The sequence below is a fragment of the Microtus oregoni genome, unplaced genomic scaffold (assembly GCF_018167655.1).
Source record: "Microtus oregoni isolate MIOR12 unplaced genomic scaffold, Mior012 000017F_ref0000208, whole genome shotgun sequence".
Taxonomy (NCBI): domain Eukaryota; kingdom Metazoa; phylum Chordata; class Mammalia; order Rodentia; family Cricetidae; genus Microtus; species Microtus oregoni.
In genome coordinates, this window is record NW_024543076.1 from 32,886,290 (window position 1) to 32,907,264 (window position 20,975).

The window sequence follows — 20,975 nt, forward strand, 5'->3', positions numbered from 1 at the left end:
AATTCTGTTTACTTCTGTTATGGTCTGAGAATAGTTTGTAGTAGACAAAAAGTACCTGTGTCCTAAGCTGGCCATGAGCTTGCAGCAATCGTCCTCTCACCGTTGCCTCCCATGTGCCAGTTGTCAGAGGACAGCTTTCAGAAGTTGGTTCTCTCCTTCCACCAGGATAGAACTCGGGGAACCAGACTGTACACTAAGAACTTACTGCCTGAATTGTCTTACCAGTCCCTTAAAGGATTTTTTTTTAATGGTACATCCTACTGTTGGTCTGTCTTGGTGATTATTGTTGATGTATATCTGAGAAGAATATTCTGTTATTAAAAATCATAAAAAGATTTCAGTGATCCTATACCAAAAGTATTTTTCCTTTTTTATGCAAGCGATGGAATATGTTTCTGGCGGTGAGAACACTTCTGGTAGTCAAATGTAGTTCTAGACTTAATGTTCCTTCCAGATTTGAAGGAAAAAGAATTAAACATATTATAGAGCTCTGTTTCTTAGAGTAGCTAAAGTAAACAGGAATTTCATGGTAATCTTTGGAAAGTTCACCCTTTCTCTAATGTAAAGCAGTATTTAATGTTCATAGTTGTTTGTTTGTTTGTTTGTTTGTTTTTTCGAGATAGGGTTTCTCTGTGTAGCTTTGGTGCCTGTCCTGGAACTAGCTCTTATAGACCAAGCTGGCCTCAAACTCAGAGATCTGCCTGCTTCTGCCTCCCAAGTGCTGGGATTAAAGGCGTGCACCACCACCATCAAGCTATTCATAAGTTTTTATTCATAGGTGAAATAACGACAGAAGGAAACAGAAGAACCAGTGGACACAATAGTTTATGTATTTCAGGGGATTTGCCAGACACTAATGAAAAACACGGACGTAAGAAAAAACAGGTATTTTCACTCTATTGAATAATATTTATAAACATAAAGTAAGCATTTATACTCGTTTTCCTAATAGACCTAACTTAAATAAGAGTCTTAATGCATTTGAAAACCACCACAAAAAAAATAAAACGTTTGATCAGGAGTGTTTTGTTTTATTTTAAGTTGGAGTTTCTCTGCTTAGCCCTGGCTGCCCTAGAACTCGTTCTGTAGACAAGACTGGCCTCGAACTCAAGAGATCCTCCTGCCTCTACTTCTCAAGTGCTGGTATGAAAGGCATGCACTATCACCACCCAGCTTTCATCTGATCTTATAAGTCTGGTCAACTTCAGGGTTTAGTTGTTTCTCCCACTTAGTGTAATCAGAATGCCATTTCTCCAGTATGTGAAACTATTGATGCAGTAGTTTATGTTGACTTTCCAACTCTTGACAACAGATCAATAAATCTAGTCCTTTTATTTTACTGTGTCTGGAATATTTTTCTTACTCAATTTAAGATGTGTCTGTTTTTTTTCCAACCTATTTTCACTTGGGTCATTTCAAGTGTAAGAGCTTTGAGACTCAGCCCACTAGAAATATTTCCTGTGGCTCAAAGTTATTTTGCATAGATGACTATCCCAGTAGCATAATAGTCAAAATAATCAACAGCTAATTTCATTTGTTTTTTGCACATCACCATGTTGAGGATAGGACCGGTAGATACTAAACAAGTACTACTGTACCAATTAGCTACTTTATTAGCCCATGATGACTTTGTATTGGTTTTGGTTGGTTGTTTTTATGCAGGGTTATATGTGATCTTGTCTCTAGGTGTCTTTTTTTTTTAAGTGACTCTTGACTATGACCTTCATAAGTGCTTCTTAGTCAACTTACCACCAGTATTCTTTGGGTGAGAGGAAGTCAAGAGGGGACTACAGGTGATAAATTAGGGTTTTGTAAAATTACCTTCTTTGAGAATAGGCATCCATAGAGGAGAATGGGAATTTTTTGAACTTGAGAGTATTTCAAATAACTCTTCTCCCCTCCCCTTGACAGAAGTAGGCACTGGCTTTTGTATTAGCTTTACCCTGAAATATGGTAAGGATCCTGGAGGTTAAAAGTGTTGTACCCCCAGGGTTTTCTACCATTTAGGTTCATAAATGTTAACTGCCATAAGTTCCGTTCTAGTTTGTTAACCCTGCCAGGAATGACTCCAACTGAGAACTTACTATGTTCCTTACTCTGTTCCCAGTAAATGTGGATTGTTTTTTCATAATATTTTATTTTTAAATTAAATTTATTCTTTTATATCCCAACCACAGTTTTCTTTTCCTCCTCTCCTCCCAATCCCTCTTTCATTTCTCCTCCACCTCCCACCCCCTATTCCACTCCTCTGCTTCTTTTCAGAGAGGGCAGGCCTCCCATGGATATCAGCCACATACGTCATATCAAGTTGTAGTAAGAATAAACACCTCCCTGTGTATTAAGGCTAGACAAGGCAACATAGTAAGAGGAATAGGGTTTCAAAAGCCGGCAGAAGAGTCAGAGACAGCCCCTATTCCCACTGCTAGGAGTTCCATAAGAAGACCAATCTATACACCTATAATATATATGCAGAGTGCCTAGGTCAGTCCCATGCAGACTTCTGGTTGTCGGTTCAGACCCTGTGAGCACCTATGAGCTCAGGTTAGTTGTTTTTGTGGGTTTTGTTACAATGTCCTGAGCCCGCTGGCTCCTACAATCCTTCCCTCTCTTCCTCAGGATTCCCCAGCCTCCCCCTGTTTGACTGTGGGTCTCTGCATCTGTTTCCATCAGTTACTAGATGAAGGCTCTCTGACAATTGGGATAGTCACCAACCTGGTCACAGGAGATGGCCACTTCATGCCATGTGTCCACTGTTGCCAGGACTCTTAGCTGGGATCACGTTTGTAGATTGCTGGGCATTTTCATTGCACCAGATTTCTATCTAACCTCACAATGTACACCCTTCCCAGTCATCTCTTCCAGTACTCTCCCCTTCCATCCACCCCCAACCTGAGCCTTCATGTACAAATTTGCACTACCTAACCAGCAATGAAGGAGTGTTCCTCTGCTCCACATTCTCTTCAGCATAAGCTATCATTTGTTTTTTTAATCTTAGCCATTCTGACAGGGGTAAGATGTAATCTCATCATGGCTAAGAATATTGAACATTTCTTTGTATTTCTCAATTACTTGAGATTCCTCTGTTGAGAACTCTGTTTAAATCTGTACCCCGTTTTTTAAATTGGATTATTTGGTTTGTTGATATCTGATTTCTTGAGTTCTTTATATATTTTGGAAAACAGCCCTCTGTTGGATGTCGGGTTGGTGAAGATCTTTTCCCATTCTGTAGGCCACCGTTTTGTCCTATTGACAGTATCCTTTGCCTTACAGAAGCTTTTCAGTTTCATGAAGTTCCATTTATTAATTATCAGTCTTAGTGTCTGTGCTATTTGGTGTTCTATTCAGGAAGCTGTCTCCTTTGCCAATATATTCAAGGCTATTTTCCACTTCAGTGTAACTAGATTTATGTTGAAGTGTTTGGTCCACTTGGACTGCATTTTGTACAGGATGGTAGAAATGGATCTATTTGCATTCTATATGTCAGCATCTAGTTATTCCAGCATCATTTGCTGAAGATGCTTTCTTTTTTCCATTGTATAATTTTGGCTTCTTTGTTGAAGATCAGGTGTCTGTAGGTATGTGGGTTTACATCTGAGCCTTGAATTCAATTCCATTGATCAACGTGTCTGTTTTTCTGCCTATACAGTTTTTATTACTGTAGCTCTGTAGTAGAGCTTGAAATCAGGGATGGTGATTTGTATTGTATCTGGAAGATCTTGTTTTGTACAGAATTTTTTTAGCTGTCCTTTACTTTTTATTTTTCCATATGAAGTTGAGTATTGTTCTTTCAAGGTCTGTAAAGAATTGTAATGGGATTTTGATAGGATTGCATTGAATCAGTGCATTGCTTTAGGTAAGGTGGCCATTTTTACTGTGCTAATTTTATCGATCCCTTAGAATGGGAGATTATTCTGTCTTCTGATATTGTCTCCAATTTCTTTCCTCAAAGACTTGAAGTTCTTGTCTTTCATTTGCTTGGTTAGAGTTATCCCCAAGATATATTTGTAGCTATTGTGAAAGGTGTTATTGCCAAGATTTCTTTCTCTGCCCATTTATCACTTGTATATAGGAGGGCTACTCATTTTGTTGTTGTTGTTGTTGTTAGTTAATCTTGTATCTAGCTACTTCACTAGCTCCCTGATAGAATTTTTGGGATTGCTTATGTATACGATCATATCATCTGTGAATAATAATACGTTGATTTCTTCCTTTCCAATTTGTTTCTCCTTTAGTTTTATTTCTCTAGCTAGAACTTCAAGTGTTATATGTGTTCTTAGATTCTGTTTGCGGGTATTTTATTGAGTATTTTTGCATCGGTGTTCATGAGGGAAATTGGTCTGTCATTCTTTTTATTTAGGCTTTATGTGGTTGGGTATCAGGGTGACTGTGGCCTCATAAAAAGAATTTGGAATATTCCTTCTATTTCTATTGTAGAATACTTATTTGAAGGTCTGTTAGAATTATGTGCTAAAACCATCTGACCCTGGGCTTTTCTTGGTTGGGAGACTTTTAATGATTGCTTCTATTTCCTTAGGGGTTATAGATGTATTTAAATTGTTTATATGATCTTGATTTAATTTTCGTGTGTGATATCTATCAAGAAATTTGTGGAGTCCAGAATTTTGAAGTATGACCTAGTAATTCTCTGAATTTCCTCAGTGTCTGTTGTTTTGTTCCCCTTTTCATTTCTGATTTTTGCTAATTTAAGATATTCTCTGTCTGCCTTTTAGTTTGGATAAGGGTTTATCTATTTTGTTGATTTTTCTCAAAGAACCAACTCTTTGTTCAATTGATTCTTTGTATTCTGTTTCTATTTTATTGACTTTAGCCCTCAGTTCCATTTTTTCTTTGATTTTCTCAAAGAACCAACTCTTTGCTTCATTGAGTCTTTGTATTCTGTTTCTGTTTTATTGATTTCAGCCCTCGGTTTCATTTTTTTTTTTTTCCTCGTGTCTACTCATCTTGTGTGTGTTTGCTTCTTTTTGTTCTAGAACTTTCAGGTATGGTATTAAGTAGCTAGTATCAGATTTCTACTAATTCTTTATGCAGGCACTTTTCACCATGAACTTTCTTTTTAGAAAAAGGAAACTTTCCTTTTAGATGCCGTTTTCACTCTGTCCCACAAGTTTGGGTATGTTGTACATTCATTTTCATTGAATTCAAGGAAGTCTTTATTTTTTTTATTTCTTCCTTGACCTAGTGGTGGTTCATTTGAGAGCTGTTCAGTTTCCACGAGTTTTTAGGCTTTCTGAAGTTTGTATTGTTGAACACTAACTCATGGTGATCCAATAAGATACAGGGAGTTATTCCAATTTTTTGGTATGTATTGAGACTTTGTGACCAAGTATGTGGTCAGTTTTGGAGAAGTTTCCAGGAGGTGCTAAAAGGAATATTCTTTGGTGTTTGGATGAAACATTCTGTATATGTCTATTAAGTAAGTCCATTTTAGTCATGATGTCTGTTATTTCTCTGTTTAATTTCTGTCTAGACAGCCTGTCCATTGGTGACAGTGGGATGTTGAAGTCTCCGACTATTAATGTGTAGGGTTTGATGTGTGATTTAAGCTTTAGCAATGTTTCCTTTATAAATGTGGGTTCCCCAAAAATACATTTGGGGCATAGATGTTCAGAATTGAGACACCATCTTGATGAATTTTTCCTTTGAGTATGAAATTTCTTCTACATCTGTTAATTAATGTTGGTTTGAAGTCTTATTTTGTTAGATACTAAGATAGCATCACCAGCTTGCTTCTTAGGTTCATTTGTTTGGAAAATCTTTTTCCAGCCCTTTACTCTGAGGGTCTATCTTTAATGTTAAGGTGTGTTTCTTGTATGCAGCAGAAGAATAAATCCTGTTTTTGTACCTGTTCTGTTAGTCTGTATCTTTTTATTGGCAAATTGAGTCCTCAGAGATGTTAATGACCAGTGATTGTTAATTTCTGTTGTTGTTGTTGCTGTGGGTGGTGGTGTGTATGAGAGTGTATTTCTCTTCTTTTGGGTTTTGTTGGTGTTAATTATCTATTGTCTGTATTTCCATACATGTATCTAACTTACTTGAGTTGGAGTTTTTCTTCTTGTACCTTTTGTAGGTCTGGATTTGTGAATAGATTTTGTTTATATTTGACTTTGTTATGAAATATCTTGTTTTCTCCATCTATGGTGATTGAAGGTTTTGCTGGATATATTAGTCTAAGCTGGCATCCATGGTCTCTTAGGATGCAAGACATCTATCTAGGATTTTCTGGCTTTTAGAGTCTCTGTTGAGAAATGGGGTTTAATTCTGATATGTCTGCTTTTATATGTTACTTGATCATTTTCCTTTTTCTTTTTTCATCCTGTATGTTTAGTGTTTTGGCTATTGTGTGGCAAGGGAACTTTTTTCTGATCCAGTTTATTTGATGTTCTGTAAGCTTATTGTACCTTTATAGACATGTCTTTCTTTAGGTTGGAAAGTTTTTCTTCTGTGATGTTGTTGAATATATTTTTTGGATGTTTGAATTGGGATTCCCCTTCTATTCCTATTATTCTTGGGTTTGTTCTTTTCATTTTGTCCCTGATTTCCTGAATGTTTTGTGTTTGGAATTTTTGTAGATTTAACGTTTTCTTTGTTGATGAATCTATTTCCTCTATTGAATCTTAAACACTTGAGATTCTCTGTTCCATGCATCTCTTGTATTTTGTTGGTGATGCTTATATTTTTAATTTCTGTTCACTTAAGCTGATTTTTCATTTCCAGAATTCCCTTAGTTTGTGTTTTCATTATTGCTTCTATTTTCATTTTCAGGTCTTAAAACATTTCTTTCACCTGTTTTGTTTGTTTGTTGCTTTCTTGACTTTCTTGGCATTCTTTAAGGGTTTATTGATTTCCTCTGATTTTTTGTTTGTCTTTTCCTCAACTACTTTGAGTTTTTTCATTTCCTCTTTAAGGACCTCTATCATTTTCATAAAGTCATTTTCTTGTGCTTCAGCTGCATTAGAATGTTCAGGTCTTGCTGTCACAGGATAGCTGGGTTGTCGCAATAAGAGCGGCGGGGCTGTGTTCCCGGCACCCGTCTGCCCGCATGGCTAGCTTATGCCCCTAAATAATTACACAGAAACTGTTTTTTAAACACTGCCTGGCCCATTAGTTCCAGCCTCTTATTGGCTAGCTCTTACATATTGATCTAACCCATTTCTAATAATCTGTGTAGCCCACGAGGTGGCTTACCAGGGAAGATCTTAACCTGCGGCTGTGTTGGGTGGGAGAATCATGGCGACTCCTGACTCGGCTTCTTTCTCCCAGCCTTCTGTTCTGTCTACTCCGCCTACCTAATTTTCTGTCCTATTAGGGCCAAGCAGTCTCTTTATTTAACCAATGAAATTAATACAAAACAGAAGACTCTCCCCCATCACTGGGTTCTTGTGGTATTATATTTTCCTTTCTATTATAGATTGTGTTTTTACACTGGTGTTTAGGCATCTAGATTTGGGATGGTTATAGGTCTTGGTGTTGATTCCTGCATTTGTCTTTGTTTGTAGTGGTGAGGCAGGCAGGCCTGCTTTTCGTCCTGTTCCTGCCGCCCAGCTCCCGGCTGCCTGGCTAACTTATGCCCAGAAATAACGACACACAAACTGTATTCATTTAAACACTGCCTGGCCCATTATTTCTAGCCTCTTATTGGCAAACTCTCACATCTTGATTAACCCATTTCTAATAAACTGTGTAGCACCATGAGGTGGTGGCTTACTGGGAAAGATTCAGCATGTCTGACCTGGCGGCTAGCTCCATGGCATCTGACCTCACTTCCCTTCTTCCCAGCATTCTGTTCTGTGTACTCCACCCACTTATGTTCTGACCTATCAGGCCAAGCAGTTTCTTTATTAATTAACCAATGAAAGCAACAGATAGACAGGTGACCCTCCTCCATTATTTGTTGAATGAGTGTTTTGGGTTTTTGATTTCTCTGTTCTTTCTGGTTTTTTAGCCTAATTGACCAAGGGTTCTAGTGACTAGTGAGTCTTCAGATATAGTAGGATGTCTCTGTCAGGGCTTTGGGAACCTTAGCCTAGCATCTAGTAAAGCCAAGTCATCCTTCATAGTTGTAGGCCACAATATGAAGCCCAGAGAGGGAATGCAGTCTGGGGTTGTTGGGAGGGCTTTAAGGAGTGTTAGCAGGAGGTAGGAAGTGTCTTACCAGGGGTCCCTAGGACTAGCCTGGCCTCAGGTAAAGCTTATAGGACTGTGGGCTAGGGTGTGGAGCCCAGTGGGGTGGGGGTACTGTTGGGGATGCTGAATGGACTTAAAGGGAGTGTTAACAGGTGGTGGGTGATATCTTATCTTGGGTATCTACATCCAGCCTGGTCTCCAGTGAAGCCTATGTCTTCTTCCAAAGTTGTAAGCAGGAATATGGAGCCGAAGGAGTTAATACAGCTGAGTTTGTTGGGTGGGCTATAGGGAATGTTAATGGGCAGTGTCTTACCTGGACATCCCTAGGACCAGCCTGGCTTCCTGTAAAGCTATCTAGGCTTTGGGCAAGGAAGAGAGGGTCAGGGGATGTGCCCTGGGGATCAAGCTCTAGGGAGTGGAGCAGCTTGGCTGCCAGGTCACTCACCTGTTCTCTAGACTGGTGTGGACTGTACCTGAGCTCATGGAGTCTATTGGAGTTGTGGGGAAGGGTATTGAGGTGGGAGAGGTTGGGCAGAAGAGTGGATTTGGGGGGAACAGAATCCAGGGGGTGAAGGCATTTCAGCTGGCAGAGGGTCATTCCTGCTCCTAGATGGGTATTTATTAATTTTTAAATTTTGAAATATCATATCGTATAACACAGGCTGACCTCAAACTCTATATTGCCAAGGCTACCCTTGAATTCCTGCTTCTCCTTTCTTTACCTCACTAGTACTAGGATTTACAGTCATCCACCACAACTAGCTTTTATTAATTCCTTTGATTCTCTTCTGTCTACCCCATGACTAATTCTCTGATGAATATAATAGTTTATAATATAATAGTTTTCAAGTGTTCTGATTTTCCCATTGTGGATGGGAGCAATAATTTCCAAGTGCTTTGCTTATCAGACTGGAAACCAGAAATCTCTGTCTCACACAATCTTTCCTAGTTGGATTTGAGGACAGAGCATGGGTGTCATTTATACATAACTATAAGAGAACAGTTTTTCTCTTGTAGAGAGAATATCGACCATATGATAGATACAAAAAACATATGGGTATTGATCATGCCATTGTTTCCTTTGCCAAAGAAGTTATATGGACACTATCAACATTGTTTTTATTTCTCAGTTGTTCACTCAGTTGACCTTGTGATCGAGAACTCTGCAGATGGAAGCTGCTCATTGGTTCCCAGCCTCCTAGACCCAAAATAATCACACAGAAACTATATTAATTATAATACTGCTTGGTCAATAGCTTAAGCATATTTCTAGCTAGCTCTTATATCTTAAATTAAACCATTTTTATTATTTTGTATTTTACCATGAGGCTCTTGGTTTACCAGCAAAGTTCTAGCACATCTGTCTCTTTTAATGGAATGGCTATATGGCTTCTCACTGACTCACCCTCTTTTCTCCTCTATCTCTGCTCGGAATTCTTGCTTTGCCCTCTTCTATACTACTGTAGGCCCAAAGCAGCCTCTTTATTAACCATTGGCAATAAAACACATTCACAGCATACAGAGGGCAATCCCACATCAGGACTCTTTCAGAAGGTGACTGCCACACTTAATTTTATGTTGTATTAGAGCCTTCAGTTGTTTAATTTTTTATTTAAATTTCTCAATTCCTATTTGGATAGCTTTTTTTCTTGTCTGTTAAACGTATTTGAGTCTTTTCTTTTTAATAAATTTGCAGGTTCTTTATTAAAGTATTCCATTAAGGAAAAAAGTAAATGCCTGTCAGAAGTATATTCTCACAAATATTACATAGTGTGAATTACTGTAACAGGCTTTGCTTTTTCTATAAATTATGCTGTTGTGAAGGTACAAAGTAGAAGACACAGTCTTATGGTAGCATACAAACCTGGAGTGATTTTGGCTGTGGTCAGTGCCAGTTTCTCTGGTATTCAGTCATCTGTAAGATAGTTTTCATCTCATTTGTCTTCAGGCCATGTTGATTTCTTCTTTTTAACACCAGAATTTTCTAATATGAATTTTATTTTTTTATTTGTAGTAAAATATACATAATGGTAAATGTATCATCTTAAGATTTTTAAGGCTTATTACTTTTAATTACAGGTATTTCTAGGATAAGGTTATATACATGTAAGGTACTTAAAGTGTCGGGTCCCCAGTTGGAGTTACAAGGAGCTGTGAGCCACCCATTGCAGTTCTGTGAACCAAACTCTGATCCTTTGCAAGAACAGAATAAGTTCTTAACCACTAAACCATCTCTTCAGTGCATCTTAATCATTGTACAGTTTACTAGCAGTAAACATATTTTTATATCATTGCCACAGTCCACCCATATCTTTTGAAACAAATTCTGGACCCATAAAAACATTCTTTCTCCTTTCTCTTCCATGCTTGGTAGCTGTCCCTTTTGCTGCCTGTCTCTGAGTTTGACATTTCTAGGCACCTCAAATCAGTAAAATCATACAGTACTTGTTTCATTTTATTTAAGATTTATTTATTTTATATGAGTGTTTATCTGCATGTATACATGTGTGCCACAAGTGTACCTAGTACTGTAGATGTCAGAAGGGGCATTGAATCCCTTAGAACTTGAGTTACAGATCGTTAATAAGCTACCATGTGGATGCTGGGAGCTAAATCCATCTCTCTAGCCCCAGGACTTGTCTTATCATATCTAAATTATTCCATGTAGCATAGTATTCTTTTTTGTTTTGTTTTGTTTTTTCAAGACAGGGTTTTGTTGTAGCTACGGAACAAGCCTGTCCTGGAACTTGATCTTATAGATCAGGCCAGCCTCAAACTCACAAAGATCTGCCTGCCTTTGCCTTCAGAGTGCTGGGATTAAAGGCATGTGCCACCACTGCCCAGCTTAGTGTTGTATTCTTAAGGTTTATGTTGCCAGAATTTCCATTTTAATGATAAATAACATTACCCATATACTATATGCTGAAAATTCATTCATTCATTGGTGGATACCTTGCATGCTTCCTCATTTCAGTGTTGTGGATAATACAGCTGTGAGCATTAGTGTACAAGTAGTACAAACCCCCTTTTATCATGCCTAAAGAAGGAATAATTAGTTGGTCACCTATGCCAAATACAAAATGTTAGTACTTTGTCTATGCAAAGTATTAGATTTTATTTAAATTTTTTTAGCATTTTCTCCCAGCTTAAATTGTGTTTTTGAAAGTCTGTCTTACGGAAGACTTGTGTGTTATGTATGTATGTGTGTGTATGTGTGTGTGTTTTCCTCCCCCAGCACAGGTAGAGCATTTTTGCTGGTTCATTAGTGAAGTACTAAACAGTCATGAGTTCTGTTTAAAAATGTGGAGTGATCTATTAAGGATTAGATAAAAACTGCTTAAGACATCTCAATGAGTCTGAAGTGAGACAGACTGCCCCATCTTGGATGTAACCCTACCCTGAAATGTTACGTGATAATGGTAAGATCTTATAAAACCATATACGCATGTGTGTTCATATATACAAAAGTATATAGGAAAATTGTTTTCATTTTTAAGAAGCAAAGCATCACTTGATTTTTAAAAGATGTGTCCTCTTTAAAGAATGTTTCTTTGAGTAACTTTTATTTTTCTTCAACAGCCATGGATTTGGGAAGAGGATAGGTTTTTGAAGTGTGGTGTAAGGAAATATGGAGAGGGAAACTGGACGAAAATACTATCACATTATAAGTTCAACAACCGAACAAGTGTCATGTTAAAAGACAGGTGGAGAACAATGAAGAAACTGAGGCTGGTTAACTGAGGCCCTGAAGGCTGTGTGGGTTTGTTTTGGCTTAATTCAAGGACAATTAAATACTTGGATCACTACATTTTGTTTAAAACTGTCTGGTCAGTGATGGATGTATCTTAAGGGGTTTTTTCGTTGTTGAAAGCATTATTTTTTGTGATAGTTTTGTACAGATTTGTACTGTAAAAGTAAATTATATGCCATAATTGTTTTTATAAGTCTTTTTATTTTTGTAAAATATAGGTTTGTTGAACCCTACCAAATTCAATTCCCCATCCCACATCCTGTTGTAATACAGAAATAAAGCCTGATAAGATAAAAAGTATTTATTTGTGGCTGTTTCTGTTTGTTCTACTAACCTTACAAAATGCCACACGGAAATGGATTTCTAAAGAATGGAACTGGAATACTCCTTTGTGATTTTTTTTTGTTGTCGTTGTTGCTTGATTTATGGCTAATATGCTACTTGCTGATAATGTTATTGGGGTGATAATGTGCAGAACAATCCATAAGTTCTGACAAACTTGACTTCTCTCAATAGTTCCATCTAAAGGAAGTTTTCACCAGCAATTTGTTCTTTAGAATATTTAATCAAAGACTAATAATTAGCACATTGAGTTTTATGTGCAGTATTTAAGTGGATAAAAATTCAACCTATTGAAATATTTATGTTAAAAATGGGGTATTGTGTAATGTCTCTAACTTTCTATCAAAGTGTCATGCATTTTTTCCTATTTTTCTTGAATTTATGTTATCCTATTTGCGCAATAAACAGAAACATTAGTAATTGCCATATGCTTCCTGACCCAGTATGCTGCCAGTTAGTTCCAAAGCTGGCATCTTGGGACACAATAAACATATAAGTCAACGTCACTTTAAACATACTTAATAAATCATCAACTCTAAATTGCTATTATAAAATATCTACTATTTTACCCATTGCTTTAAAAAGTCACAATGTGATACATTATTAAAACTTACTTATCAAAGGCTATTTTATTTTTTAATTTTTAACATTTATTTAGTGAGTACATAAGTCTGCATGCCATGGCATGCATGAGGAAGTCTGATAAGAACTCAGGAGTGTGCTAGTTAGTGTCCTGTCACCTTGACAGAAGCTGTCACCTTGACTTGGGGAGAGGAACCTCGATGAGAAAACACCTTCACTAGAATGCCTGTAAGGCGTTTTCTTCACTAATAATTGGTATAGGAAGGTACAGCTCACAGGTGGCAGCTCCTCTCCGGGGCAAGTGGTCCTGTGTTGTAGGAGAAAAAGCAATACTGAGCAAACCATGCCAAGCAAGCCACTGAGCATCTCTCCTCCATGGCTTCATGAGCTCCTTCGTCCTTATTCTGCCTTGTGTTCCTGCCCTGGCTTTCCGTCAGTGGTAGACTGAACCTCAACGTGTGAGATGAAATAAGTTCTTTGCTCTCCAAGTTGCCTTTGATCATGGTGTTTCTCACAGCAATGGAGCCTAAACACAACAGGGAGCGCATTCTCCCCTACCATGTGAGCTCCAGGGTGTGAGGCTTTGGCAAGTTCTTCCACCTGCTTAGCCATCTCATCAGCTCCAAAAGCCATCTTAAATTTATTTAAGCAGCTTTTTCTTTCATATGACTTGTAGCTCTGAACAGAGTTCTACACAGGCTGGAGAGATGGCTCCATGAGTAAGAGCACTGGCTGTTCTTCCAGAGGACGTGGCTTTGATGGCAGCTCATAGCTGTCTGTAACTCCAGTTCCAGGGGGTCCAGTGCCCACTTCTGGGCCCCATGGATACTGCATGCATGTTGAGCAATACATATATATAGGCAAAACATCCATATACATGAAATAGCTTTTTAAAGAATAATGGAGAAAATAAATTGATCAGTATATCCCTAAAACATTGTCTCCTAGTCTGAATTTTTTGAGTATCTTTTTAAAAAAACTTTTTATTATTGAGGTATAGATTCATATGCAATTATAAGAATCATAGAAAGCATTTGCCCAGTTTCCCCCACACTTATACCCATCTATACCCCAACCCCTCCTCCAGCCCCCACACTTAGACCATCTATACCCCAGCTCCTACCCCAGCCCCACACTTAGACCATCTGTACCCCAGCCCCTCCTCCAGCCCCCACACTTAAACCATCTATACCCCAGCCCCTACCCCAGCCCCACACTTAGACCATCTGTACCCACTCCTACCCCAGCCCCCATACTTACACCATCTGTACCTCATTCCCTACCCCCAGCTCTTACACTTAGCTTTCTCCACTCCTCACCTACCTGTGTGTCTCCACTGTACATAATTTGTCATCTTTTTTCATTGTTTTGTATAATTACATAATATTTGTCATTTTAGTTCTGTGGCTGTTTACACATGAGCTTTATAGTTTCTACATGTCTATAATTTCCACATTTCCGATTCCTCTAACCAAACTGAAGACTCCAATCCTGTCACCATGTAATGGGCATTCTGTCACTGTCTTCTTGTCCTGCGTCCGGGTAGTCTGGCTCTACTGGCTGTGGCCCACCTGGTCTAGGCTGGCCCTGTGCCCACAGATCTCCTTTGTCTTTCCTGAACATGTTCCCTGTTCAGGTAGTCTTGCCTGGCTTACACTCCACTCCCTGTTAGATTGAGCACCCCTCTGATGCCCTCCCAGAAAGGGGAATAGAGCAGGAACTTCCGTGCTTTGCCTGTCTAAAAAACACCGTTGCTTTATCCTTGTGTGTAGTGAATAATTTTATTGGATATGGAATTGTTCCCAGTAATTTACTTTTGGTTGTAAGCTTAGCCTTTAGCGGCTCTTTCCATATATTCATTTCCATTTCCTTTTCGAATTTCAAAGGTGTCGCTGCTGTCTTGTAGCTTCAAATGTTGTATTATAAATTGCCATACACTTTAATTACTGGTCCTGTACATATGAACCACATATTTCCATCAAGAACATTTTGGATTCTTTAGTGTTTTGATATCCTAGACGTTTGTTCTGTGTCTGGTGTGATGCTCCTTAGAGAAATCCAATGAGCCAGCCCTTGGTGGACCTTAAAGAATTCTCAGTCTCTGATGATGGATTTCTCTGATCCTGTGACTGCCTTATGCTTGTATCTTCTCATTTCTGTCTCTTCAGAACCTGACTCGGTAGAAGTGGGGCCATCTAATAGGGAAGTGCTCCCGAAGTCCGGCCCAAGGCTGAGTCTTGCTGTCATGCTTACTCAGTGACATTGGTCTGGCTTCAAATGTATTTTCTCCCAGAGCTTAGAGGTTTTGTTCTGTCAGATTTACAACACCCACTGATGCTGAAGAGAGTCTGCCTCCTCAAGGATCTTTGTTCCTCTCTAGACGACCTAATTTTCTCTCAGCAAACAGGACCCTCAAGAAGTCACCCTGAACTGAGAGAGATCTGCCTTTCAGAAGAAAGGTTCCCGCCACTGATTCCATGTTCTCTAAATGATATAAAAATAAGTTCCCGCCACTTCATCCAACTCTTGTTTTCTGGTCTGTAAAATGTTCTTGCAGTCTTCAAAGCGTGTCCCAGTTCGCTGGGGCTCTTAGCGTGCACAATATCCTAGGTTCAGTCCTCAGCACCAAAACCTAGAGTGAGGATGCACACCTATAATGCTAGCACCTGAGAGCTGGAGGGCAGAGAATCAGAAGTTCAAGGCCGTCCTCAACTAAATAGTGGGTTCCAGGCCAATTTGAGTTACATGAGACCTTGTGCGGGGATGACGGGGTGGGGATGCATTCAGAGGTTCTGAGTTGAAACTGCCTCCTCTCTGTTCACCTATGTTATCTGCATAATTTATTGGGAAGGAAGAGAGGTGAGCTGTATTTCTCATCCAGAACTAAAAATTGTGTGTCTCTGTTGCTACATTTAACTGATTGCTTATGCTCTGAGCGCCCAACCAAACATCCTGGAGCTACAAGCCGTTATGAGCCATCCTCCAGGGGTGCTGGGAACAAACTCCAGTTCTCTACAGGAGTAATGAGTACCCTCTCACCTGAGCCATCTCTCCAGCCCCAAAATTCAAGTTGTTTTATTTTATTGTTTTGTTTTCCATGAAAACAGCCTTGGCAGTTAAATGAAAATACAGTTGCAAATCCTACTGGAGATGTTTGCCACCCCTTTAAGCTTGCTGCTGGCCTTCACATGATCAGTGCCAAAAATACACATTCCAGTTGACCATGTTAGTGAATGCAATTTAGTTCAGACCAAAGTAATTAAACCTTTTAAATACTGCTTCAATTCTTAAAAGAAAATATCCTCAATTTAAAACTTTCAAAACAAAACCCGACTGAGGTCCTAGGCTGGAGTCTGGAGCATGCTCAGGATCTCTTCTGAAGCAGAGCCTGGGATGAGAACCTGGACCAGCCTCCACAGATGACCGCAGAATAGCTTGCTATCCTAGATCTGAAAGCACATCGTGCCATTTGGCTACAACCGTAAGGTAAAGCTAGTAATGTTTTATTGCCTGTGTATGAGATCATAACACTTAGAGGAAGATCCATGCCTCCTACCATATGTACCTCTGCATCTCACCCCAAACATGTGCTGTACAAAGAAAATTAGTAAGTACATCTCAACTAAACGTGAAGTTGGACATTAAAAGATTGTCTTATTCTGCTTTGGGAACTAAATTTTGGAAACAATCTTAGATATGCATGATGAAAGAGTACTTAGAAATAAAGTATCTGACTCCTTCATTGGTGCCAAAATTTCAGGGAAATTGTAAAATTTTAAGCAATTCCTATCGATCTACCATGGCTGTTTGCTCTTTTCAACTAACCAAGGAAAATTTCTTCTTGAAAAATGTCTTTATCATGGGCACTAGCTTTTCACTACCAAACACCAATTGAAATTTTAACACCTTTCTCTGTGGAAGATTATTTGTGACAGTTGACTTGAAATTAGTTGACAACTTGTAAGGTAATACACGGGAACACTATGTGTAAGAGTCACGTGTAGATTTTGTTTTTAAGCGAGAACCTTTTAAGAATAGATGGCGCATGTCTTCTACCCCAGTGCCCAGGAGGCAGAGGCAGGTGGATCACTGAGTTTGATGCCACACTGCTCTACAGAATGCATTCAAGGACAGCTGGGGCTGCACAGAAACACTGCCCCCCCACTGCAAAAAAAGACTGAAGGCAAAGAATAGCTGGGCGGGCTGGCACACACCTTTAGTGCCTGCACTTACGAGGGAGGCAGAGGCAGTTGAATATCTAGGAATTAGCGGCCAGCCTGATCTACAGCGTGAGTTCCAGGCTACATAGTGAGATTCAGTCTTTAATTTAAAAAATAAAAAATAAAACAAAAAACCAATAATGGCAAAATACATAGATACCCTTAAACAGCAACTTTACCCAAACTAGAGCCCATAGTAGTGATTCTAGTACAAACAGACGTGCGTTCTGTGGCCAAACGTTTAAGGTCAAGGCCATAGGAGCTTTTAGTATGGTTCTTTAACTCAGTAAAAATAAAAACAAAGAGGCTGTGATCCTTGAGAACTACCCCTAAGTTTTCTTTCTCAGAAGCGAAGTGTGGCAATGGAGCGTGTCCGGGGACTTGGCACAGTTTCTGAGGGCTTCTGAGGGCTGAGCTCAGGTTGGCAGTACTCAGCCCACCGTAAGCGCACTGTGCGGTGCCTCCGAGGCGCTCTATATGAAAATGAAGCGGTGCACTTCTGGACAGGAGCACTGGTTCACCCGCCGCACTTTCTTCCAGGTCCCTTGGCATCGAGGATTGCCAATGGCTTGCCAGCGAAGAGTCTGGTTTCTAAAACGATATTGTAGAAGTGTAGGTTATACTAAAAGCAAACCACAGCAAATTCTAATCTACACAGCTGTAATTTTTTTAAAAAGATCTATGTAGTTTTAATTTGTGTGCACGATTGTTTTGTCTACACATACGTGAGTGTGTTGTATGCCTGCCTAGTGACCACAGGGGCCAGAAGAGAGTACTTGTTCCCCTGGAGCTAGGTTGTTAGCCTCTATGTGGGTGTTGGGAACTGAACCCAGGTCCTCTACAAGAGCAACAAGTACTCTTAACAGCTGAGCCATCTCTCTAGCCGTAATGTGTTTTGGTTTGTTGTTGATCTTAAAGACAATGTGCTGGCCAGTGTATGTCAATCTGATACAGCTAGAGCCATTCAGGACGAGAGAACCTCAATTAAGAAAATGATTCTAGGGCTGGAGAGATGGCTCAGTGGTTAAGAGCATTGCCTGCTCTTCCAAAGGTCCTGAGTTCAATTCCCAGCAATCACATGATGGCTCACAACCATCTGTAATGAGGTCTGGTGCCCTCTTCTGGCTAGCTGTATACATAATAAATAAATATTTTTTTTAAAAAAAAAGAAAAAGTTATAGGCTCAATGTCCTTTATTTATGGCTAGAAACCAATTATGAGTGAGTACATCCCATATTCATCTTTTTGGGTCTGGGATAACTCACTCAGGATAGTGTTTTCTATTTCCATCCACTTGCATGCAAAATTCAAGAAGTCCTTGTTTTTTACCGCTGAGTAGTACTCTAATATGTATATATTCCACACTTTCTTCATCCATTCTTCCATTGAAGGGCATCTAGGTTGTTTCTAGGTTCTGGCTATTACAAATGATGCTGCTATGAAAAAAAAGAGGGGGAAGTGGTGCGGAATAATTGTCTGTATTCTGTCAATCATGTTTTAAATAAATGCTGATTGGCCAGGCAGGAAATATAGGTAGATCAACCAGACAGGAAGTAGAGGTGGGGCGATGAGAACAGGAGAATTCTAGGAAGGAGGAAGCCCATTCCTCCCGAGTCCTGCCCAAACCACTGAAGAAGCAAGATATGACCTGCCCTACTGAAAAAGGAACCAAGCCGTGTGGCTAATATAGATAAGGACAATGGGTTAATATAAGCTACAAGAGCTATTAAGAAGCCTGAGATAATGGGCCAGTTTATAACTAAAAAAGAAAAAGGAAAAGAAAAAAGAAAATTATTCCACCAGATTGGCCCCTGGGCAAGCCTGTGGTACATTTTTTAAGTTGATGATGGTGTGAGAGGGACCAGCTCACTGTGGGCAGTGCCAGCCCTGGGCTGGTGGTCCAGGAATCTCTAAGAAAGGTTAGGAAACCCATGGGGAGCCAACAAGGAAGCGGCACTTCTCCCTGGCCTCTGCTGCAGTTCCTGCCTCCAGTTCCCGCCCTGACATCCCGCAGTGATGGACTTAGATGTAAGGTTAAGTAAACCCTTTACTTCCCAAATGGTTTTTGTTAACAATATTTTATCAAAGCAATAGAAGCCATTTCTAAGATATATAGTAATCATACAGTTTCAAGTATATTACAAATCAGATTTTTAAATTATTTGTTCATTTTTATTTTATTTTATTTGTATGAGTGTTTTGCCCAAATGTACGGCTGTGGGAGCCAGAAGAGGGCATTGGATCTCCCTGGAACTGGGTTTATAGATGGATGGGAGCTGTCATGTGTGCTAGGAATCAAACCTGGGTCCTCTGGGAGAGCGTACAGAGCCATCTCTAGACGCCACCCCCTTCTACAGTCACCAAAATCTCTTTCTGGGATTCTGTCCATGTGAGTCACCAGTTAGTCCCTACTCAAGGACACTGTGTCAGAGAGTTGTTCGGGGTGTCCTCGTCCATCTCTTCAGGTACTCTTTAGGGTACTGCACACAGGACAACGGTGTGCTGTGTATGTTTAAGTTAGGAGGGTCTCACCAAATGACTACTTTCATTCTATTCCAGTTCTTTGATTCCATAATAAAAAGTGGAAGAAGTACAGAAAGCAAAGCCAGAGAATTAAAAATATTCTTCATTAAGTTACTTGTATAGTAACCAGGGTTTACGTACTTTCTTTATTGGGTACAAATTGAATTATAAATTCATTTAAAGTCAAAATAGAGATGAGGTATTCAGAAAAACATGAAATCCAAATATTAGGTTTCATTTGCTATGAATTCCTCACCCCCTTTATTGCTCATATGGTGAACTCAGTCAAGACCGCCAGGCACAGGCGACTATTAAACATGAGCCAAATTATTAAATATTAAAACACGATGGGAATATGATTAACTGGAAAGGTCAGTATTTTACTTTTAATCTATTTTTACCAGCTACACCTGACATGCTGAAAACCATTACATGTGTGAATAGATTGGTTCTTGTCCATAGCGGCCCCAGCGTTTCCTTCTTCTAGCCTTAAATGGCATTTAGTGGATCTCACTGAACGTGGTTGCAGTCCTGGGAAAGGCTTGTGGGGAGATGCAATGTCTGCAGTCACTGCTCTCAGAACCCTACCTCAGGCACAGCAGATCTGAACCGTTACTAGGGTCTGAGTCACCTGGGCAGGGCCAGCGTGGTATTGATCCCTTTGTTTGCCTGCCCCCTCTGTTTCAATGGGACTTGTGAATTAAGGATGAATATTAATTTTTTAGGATTTTGTTTTTAATTCTGTGCGTATGTGCGTGGGTCTTGCAGGAAGTAACCAGCAGTAGTGAGCCACCCAGTCTGGGTGCAGAGAACTGAACTTGGGTCCTCTGCAAACGCAGCACCGACTCTTAACTGCTGAGCCGTCTCCCCAGCCACAGCGCTAATGCTTCTAGGAGTTAAGAGAAGCTGGGGATGGCGGTCTATGCTTGTAATCCCAATGTTTTGGAGCCTGATTCCAGGGGATCGCCACAAGTACCTGGCCACCCTGAACTATGTTGTGAGTTCCAGGCTATCCTAGGCTAGAGTGTGACCCTATTTCAAACAGCAACAAAGAGTGGAGGAAAAATCAGAAGACTAATATTTCATGATGCATGAAAATCATACAAAACTTAAATTTTGGTGTTCACAAAAAAAAAATTGTTAGAACCAAGCCAAGGTTTAAAACTCGCATCAGCGGCTGCCTTCCTGGCCAGTGTCAGCAAAGAGGAGTTATTCCGAAAGATGTGTTGGCTGAAAAGCCAGGAATAACTGCTTTCTGACATTTTATTTAAAAAGTTTTAGGTCCAGACCTAAGAGATTACTAAACTCTGGTTTACTTGGTCCTAAGAGGAGGGGCCAAGAATGTGCGTATTCAGTCTCCAAGCCAAGAGATTCAGATTCAAGTAGTCTCTAGTACCTTTGGAGCGGTCAGG

At 39.6% G+C, this 20,975-nt stretch overlaps 2 protein-coding genes across 3 annotated transcripts in view; one reads left to right on the plus strand and one right to left on the minus strand.

The window, feature by feature from the left end:
- The window catches only part of Terf1 (telomeric repeat binding factor 1), a 37,095-nt gene extending 24,784 nt beyond the window's left edge, over positions 1 to 12,311 (plus strand). Inside the window, exons 8-9 of one of the 2 annotated variants that reach the window (XM_041667886.1) lie at positions 779 to 885; positions 11,725 to 12,311. In XM_041667886.1, coding sequence (XP_041523820.1) covers positions 779 to 885; positions 11,725 to 11,886 — 269 coding nt within the window. In that variant the 3' untranslated portion in view covers positions 11,887 to 12,311. The remainder of the gene's footprint in view (positions 1 to 778; positions 886 to 11,724) is intronic. The other variant, XM_041667885.1, reaches the window with a different exon arrangement.
- Positions 12,312 to 14,822: 2,511 nt separating this feature from the next.
- Positions 14,823 to 20,975, minus strand: part of Sbspon (somatomedin B and thrombospondin type 1 domain containing) — a 36,134-nt gene continuing 29,981 nt past the window's right edge. Inside the window, exon 5 of the mRNA XM_041667659.1 lies at positions 14,823 to 17,631. Within this exon, the coding sequence (XP_041523593.1) occupies positions 17,514 to 17,631 (118 nt within the window). The 3' untranslated portion in view covers positions 14,823 to 17,513. The remainder of the gene's footprint in view (positions 17,632 to 20,975) is intronic.